Source organism: Eriocheir sinensis, chromosome 34 (assembly GCF_024679095.1).
Source record: "Eriocheir sinensis breed Jianghai 21 chromosome 34, ASM2467909v1, whole genome shotgun sequence".
NCBI lineage: Eukaryota > Metazoa > Arthropoda > Malacostraca > Decapoda > Varunidae > Eriocheir > Eriocheir sinensis.
Window position 1 is genome coordinate 2,795,603 of NC_066542.1, and position 7,393 is coordinate 2,802,995.

The 7,393-nt window shown below is 44.7% G+C and overlaps 1 protein-coding gene across 1 annotated transcript in view; it reads right to left on the reverse strand.

Moving 5' to 3' along the window:
- LOC127007181 (uncharacterized) overlaps nt 1–7,114 on the reverse strand; it is a 149,252-nt gene extending 142,138 nt beyond the window's left edge. Inside the window, exon 1 of the mRNA XM_050877895.1 lies at nt 6,234–7,114. Within this exon, the coding sequence (XP_050733852.1) occupies nt 6,234–6,303 (70 nt within the window). The 5' untranslated portion in view covers nt 6,304–7,114. The remainder of the gene's footprint in view (nt 1–6,233) is intronic.
- Nucleotides 7,115–7,393: the final 279 nt, after the last annotated feature.

A 7,393-nucleotide genomic window follows, 5' to 3' on the forward strand; every position in this document is an offset into this window, starting at 1 on the left:
TGCGACTTACGTGGTAAACGGGGACACATTGAGGACGCCAGCTGTACACGCCTGGCCGTGTGCGAGTACTGCTTGAGGCGGGGCCACACAACTGAGCAATGTTACACACGAGCAGCAGAGGCAAGATTCAGATACAGATTCAGATTTTTTTTTTTACCACAACAGTAACATATACGTATACATCAAATATATGAAAACATCTTGTTTGGGGTCCAACTTAATGCCTCATCACAAAATTCTTAAACTACAACAGAAAAAATTTGTGTTACCAAAAACAAAGTCTAGCTCCCACATGATGTAATGTGAACGTTAAAATATATAGACATACAATAATTCAACATTACACCGATACGTAATTGGGCACACACATAATTTACAAGAAATAAGAGAAAACTAGTTTCAAGAATGCAGCTTTAGGATTTCACACACCCAGTAGCATTATCAAACGTGCCTCTGAATAAATCATCAATGGTAGTAAATCCATGTGGGTCACGAATATGTTGTGAGGAAGGACACTGTTCCATGACATGAGCCTCTGTCTGTACCTGTCCACATGGGCACCATCGCTCCTTCAGGGGCAGGCGACCACACCCCTTCCTGCTCCACCGCTAGCCAGTGTGCTGACAGGAGGAAAAAGCTGAAAGCTATCCTGTGATCTTCCCTTACTCCACAGCTTTGTCACTGGCCCCAGATCTGCATTTAGCCATGACTCTCATCCATATAAGATTGCCGACACGAATGCAGCGTCAAAGATTCGCTTTTTAGCTACGAATGGGATATCATTATTTTTCTTTAAAAAGGAAACAGATTTGTTAACATGTGCCACCTTGGTACTAGCATGACACTCGACTGCAGAAGGACCAGACCCATCACTTATAAATGGGGAGCCTAGATATGTATACTGGCTGCAAGACTCCACCACCAGCCCATCCACCCTCAGTAGCTCGCTATCTCTCAAGTCGCCGTAAATGACAAAGAATTTTGTTTTTGATGAGTTGATTTTTATTCCATAATTGTCACAAAACTGTTTTAGGAGCTCTAATTTGCTGAACATATTTGTTCTAGAAGTGGCTAAGAGTGCAGCCATGACAGAAATCCATCCGATCTACAGCTCTCCTTGATAAGCGTTATAAGGTCATTGACATACAGTATATACAGTTTGGGTAGGCGGTGGCCGAACTGGTAGCGTACTGGACCCACATTCGCCGCGTGATGGACGACGCGGGTTCGAATCCTCACGCTACCACTCGGATTTTTCAGTCACCGCCGAGTGGCTTAAAACTACCCACATGCTGTCCTGAAGACCACCCATCAACCCGGACTCTAGAGGAAGCCGTCCAAGCGAATCAAGAACGAGTTCCGGGGGGCAGCATGAGCCAATGCAAGATGGCGCCACTATAAACACTCGCCTGTGCCAGAACGGGCTGGGCCGACCATCAGGCCCCACCTGGAAGAAGCCTTGGGCCGACCATCAGGCCCCACCTGGAAGAAGCCTTGGGCCGACCATCAGGCCCCACCGGGAAGATGCCTACCGGCGCAATAGGCAACAACGTAAAAAAAAAAATAGAAGGCAAGAAGTGGGTGACCTTTGGCGTACACCGATTATAACTGATACACCCACAGTGCCCAGTATGCTGTCAGTAACATGGTGGAAGGCAACCAGTGAAGCCAGCAGCATCACGCCTCCACAACCCAGCCTCCGTAAAACTTTAACAAAATTTGTCTGGGTATCAAGTCATATAAGAACATAAGAACGTAGGAGTCTGCAAGAGGCCGGTAGGCTCATACAAGGCAGCTCCTGTGAGCCTAACCCCCTGTGAATCTAGCCCCACCTAATATCACTGTCCATGAGTTTATCTAATCGATCTTTTAATGTTACAACTGTATTGGCACTCACCACATGACTGCCCAGCCTGTTCCACTCATCTACCACTCTGTTAGTAAATCAATTTTTGCCTATGTCCCTGTTGAATCTGAATTTATCCAGTTTAAACCCATTACTACGTGGCCTACCCGGTTCTCTTACCATCAGAACCTTATTAATATCCCCCTTATTAAAGCCCTTCATCCATGCTCGATTTCTAGCTTAAATGCATTGTGCCCTTGGACGGTGATGAGAGCTCACTAACACCCCTAAATCCCTCTCTCACCCAGATCTGCTTATGGGGGTGCCATTTAAGCAATAGTTATGTGAGGGGTTGTTCCTACCTACACTCAGAATATTGCTCTTCCCTACACTGAATTCCATCTGCCATTTCTCAACCCATGCAGTCATACAATGTTTAGTTCATTCTGCCTGAGCAAAGTCTACAATGGTCACACACAAAGTGTTTTTTCTTTTTCTTTGCACAGTCGGTTAAAAGGCGTAAAGTTACAATATGCGCTATGCATCCACATCCCTTCTGAGCCCCTGCTTTTTCTCTATACGGTACAAACCACCTCTGTAGCCTTCCACACAACACCATCCATGTCATACAGCTTGGTAATACTATTTAACACAGAAATCCCACGGTAATTTCCTACCACCAGCCAGTTATCTTTTTTTTTTATAGATGGTGAACAACTTTGCTGTGGTCCAGCTCACCGGATAACTAGCACATGTAAAAACATAATTAAATACTGCAGTGAGAATTACAATCTAATTCACAGGGAGTAACTTGGAAACACCAGGTGAGATTCCATCAGGCCCACACGCCTTATCTGGATTCAGTAGTAATATTGTCATCCAAAACTGGAATGTAGGGATGGAAATCAAAATCCTCATCAACCTCTTCATGTAAATCCGGACAAAGCATACCCTCATAAAAAAATAATAAATTCATCATCAGTGGGAGTAGTATGTGCAGTACTGCCATCTTGAAACTTTCCCTTCCAGTCAATGGCCTGCCATTCCCTTACATCATCTCGGTCATGCAGTAACCTGTCCCATCGTCCTGTGGCCGTCCGTACATTGCCTACAAACAACTTGGCCTTGGCTTAACTCAGAACACTCATACAACATTTATGTCACATTGTTGGCAAAATCATTTATATCGTTGAAATTTTCATCGTCTTACATTAGAAATGTTATTGATAAAAGCTTTTTGGTGAATGTAACTCCATCTGACAGATTTCTTTACTTTTCCAAGCCAGTGTGGTTGATTCAAGAAGACATGCTCACCGAGGTGACTTATTCTACTAAAAAGATCATGAACGGTATGAAGTCAAAAGGACACAGATGTAACACTTTGGCATCGATCACTGGAATAGACTTCCGCCCTTAGTAGTTAGTTCGAGGAGTATCAATAGTTTTAAGTCTTCACTAGATAAGTACTTCAGGGATATAGGATTTTACTGACTCTCTCCGTATGTTTCAGACACAAAGCAGCACGGCTAAAACCTGAAGACTTAATGTCATAAAAATTCACCCCCACAGCTTAGGTCAAGAGTATCGCGAGTCCAGGGTAGTAATTTCCTCTTATCTCTTTCCTGCAAACTTTCCATGTCCCTTTCTTCCTAAAAGACGCATGGTGTTCTCTTCTAACTATATCCTGCCGCCACGTTGCCGGAGGGAGAGGTGGGTGAGGATGAGCCTTCATCTATTCTCTTCTGTCCTACCGCCTGTAAATTGCTAGCAGTAGCGGTAGCAGACATACCCTCGCCCTAGATCGCCAGGTCTTCTGGAGTCTGTTCTTCCGAAGTATTCCTATGTATTCCTCCTCCTCCTCCTCTGTTGCGTACCTAGGTCGTCCACCTGCCGTCATATCGATTCTATATTTCTTTTCATCTTGTTTTCACACCTCTATTTTATCATTACTTTTCAATTTTTTAGTATCTTTATTTTGAAATCTTGATTCTCGTAGATTGTTTTCTTCTTATTCAAATAGAGGAATGTGTGTGTGTGTGTGTGTGTGTGTGTGTGTGTGTGTTATTATATCCACACGCACATATCGTGTACATAAGCGTCCTGTTTGTTTTTGTGCACAACACCCCTACACAAATCATGTATGGTTCATAAAATAATTGATCGTATTTTCTTAATAATGCGAAAACACGAACGCTTTGTAAACACCGTAATACAAATATTTCAGTATTCACTTATTCATTTCATTGTCTATTTAATAAATAGGTTTAGCACTCGGTCCAAAATTTTCATGTCAGAACTCGCACCGGAAATCCGTCAGCCCGAAGCCAGCTGTCGCTCCTAAACCCGAATGGCGAGGCGCAGCGACCATAAGAGTTATTTTCACTCTTAATTGTCAGACACTATTAATTTATTTATTAACTGGATTTTGGTGGCGAGTTTTGTCGTCTCTCCCTTCTCAGTCACCTCCCCATATACCTCCTTTCCCTCGCCTCTTCACTCATTCACCTTTGGCATCTTTGTCCACAAGAATGAGCATTGCCTTTACTCCTCCCTCCCTATCCCCTGTCACTTGCTCACCCCTTTCCCTCACTTCACCCCTGCTTCTTATCATCATCTGTTGCCCTAACTTCTTCTCCCATGTTCTTCACCTTTGTTGCGTTCTCCCCTTTCCTCTCTCGTGACATCAGCAATACACCTTTTTTCCCACCTTATCCTTGTCTCTCCTCCTTCCTTGCTCCTATTGACTGTGCCTTCCTTGTTCTCCATCTATTCACGTGTATATTCCTACCCTTTTTCTTATCTCTTGTCACCTGGCTCATCACCCCTTTCCCTCATCTCATTCCTATGTCTTCATCCATATCTGTTATTCCCATGAACTCTTCACCCGTGTTATCTTTAATCGTCTTTATTTTGTTTGCCCTTCTGTTTCCTTTTTTTCTTTATTACCACGTCGCCTACTCATATTGGAAATTATTATGTCTGTACATATTGTACTTTTTATCATTATTAATCTAATGTAATTCAATTAGAATTAGGAAAAAAGTGGTAGTAGTTTAATACCACAAAATAATTAAACGGGGTGTGAAGAGTGTTTCGAACGTCATCGGGTTCAATTGATGACGTGACGTCTGCTGACGTGGCAACGCTGGTTAACCTGAAAGGTTAGAATATCCAGCGCCTGGCTCTCTGATACACTAGACTTCATAGCAAGATCATCTTCACTCGTACTGTTAAATTCTCATAATTTGAGAAATACATCAAAGAATAAGGGCTGTTAATTAAGCGTCAGATTGCCAGACCATGCCTGACCCAGCACCTGATCATTTCTCCACGTTTGGACCGTAGACCAAACCGAGCTTTTCTGCCACCATCTAGATTCTACTGATACCTCTATATCTTTCTCCCGGACCTCCGGAATCCACGGCTAAGTAACAGACAGGGGTTGGCCAATCTATATGTCTTAGCTTGAGATAGGAGTGCTGGTGTATCCATGGTAGTTTCACTTCCATGATTGCAAGGCGGTAGTTCCTGTTAATTCAAAACGCTAAGTTATTCTCACACATATCATACATATTATCCCAATATCCCATCCCTCTGACTTGTTGCCACTGCTTAGCTCATGTTCTCCATCTTCACTTTTCCTGTCTACTTTTCCTCGGGAGTTCCCGTCACCTTCCTCTCACCTGTCCACATCTTCCTTCCACTATCCACAGTCTCCTACTGTCACCAGCCCATTCCCGGCAACTTTCAACCCCTTTTATGTCCCGCTCCAGTTCGCATTACCGAGTTCAGACCTAGCACCGATAGTCTCCTTTACCGCTTAAACATGGCATACGCCTACATGAAGAACAAAGGTGTCGAGTTTCCCAAAGATTTGATATGTATTAAATCCTGTTGTTCACGTTGTGTGTGCGTGCGTGCGTGCGTGCGTGCTTGCTTGCGTGCGTGCGTGCGTGCGCGTGTGTGTGTGTGTGTGTGTGTGTGTGTGTGTGTGTGTGTGTGTACCTTGATGTAGCTTTAATTTTCAGAAATTTTTTAGTTGTATACTGAATAGATCCAACCATCTGTGCAATGTACTTTTACTATAACTATTTTTCTTTACTCATATTTTCGCCATGTATTTTGTTTGAAATGTTTTATGTTGTAAATTTATTGGATATCTGAAAATTGAGTTATCATATTCACTTTGGGCTGAATGACACGTGTCGGAGGATGGCGCGTGAGTAACGGTGACAGGGGAAGGAAAGGTGCAGGCCAGGCCAGGGCGGACACGGCGGGTTGTGTTGGCGGGCGGTGCAGGGGTGAGGGGCTGCACCACCGCCGGGCCACAGGAAGACCACAACATGAAGACAACATGCAGCCGCCTTCATGATAAACTTACACTTACCCGGCTGTTTCGACGCGGCCGTTGCGGTGGCCCAGAAGAGCGAGGTCATGACCAAGCTGCGGCAATCCATCCTGTCGTGACACCTTGGCCAGGTCACTGTGATTCACTTTTCGCCTCTCTCCATGATGAGCTTGACACTGGGCTTTAATGTTGAAGAAAGTTTGAAAATCTTCACTGAATCAATAATTACATTCACCTTAACAATACGGTACATTCGTCCCATTTTTATTGATTTCTGAAGCGGAGGAACTCTCGAAATTCTTTCAGAATTCAGGAAATCTATAACACAGCTCATTAGCGCGGCATCACGTTTTCTGGCGTTAATATTGATCCTTGACACTTTCCTTCGACCCCCAGACCCCGCGTCTTCATGTTGCAGCTGTTCACGTTTCGCATTTGAAAATATTTGCCATCACGACCTACGACACCAATTTCATAGCTCAAACTTTGTCTGTTTACTTTCACTTTCTCTGGCCTCAGAAGAGTAGACTTCTTTACAAGATTTTGATTGACACGTTTGTAAGTTCCATTTTTCCTCACTCCTAACTTTCAGCTTCTTTCCTCCACATTTGTATCTATTTTCTAAGCTTGTCGCGTCAGCTTCAAAATATTTCATGCATCACTTTTTCCTTTGTTATTTTCATTGACCAGTTAACGGAGTCACGAGTAGCACACACGGGCGGGGGAAGGAGGCAGCACACTAGCCCGCAAGGAGTGGCGACGGCAGACTGGCAGCGGGCGCGCGGTGCCTGGCCCTGGCGGCCCGGGGCTGAGGAGACTGAAGGTTGCCGCTGCGCTGCACCGACCCGGAGGGAAAGCTCTGAGAACGTCTACCTCCCATCCGGCCCTCAGGTACACTGGCGGGCGCCCTGCCGCCCTCCACTCTCTGTCTCATCGCCCGCCCATTCTCTCTCTCTCTCTCTCTCTCTCTCTCTCTCTCTCTCTCTCTCTCTCTCTCTCTCTCTCTCTCTCTCTCTCTCTCTCTCTCTCTCTCTCGCGAGAGAGAGAGAGAGAGAGAGAGAGAGAGAGAGAGAGAGAGAGAGAGAGAGAGAGAGAGAGAGAGAGAGAGAGAGAGAGAGAGACCGGACATTTGGCAAACTAGGTTATCCTAAAGGTATGCTTGCGCTGTCATTAAGGAAAGCACGGAACATTATGCAGAG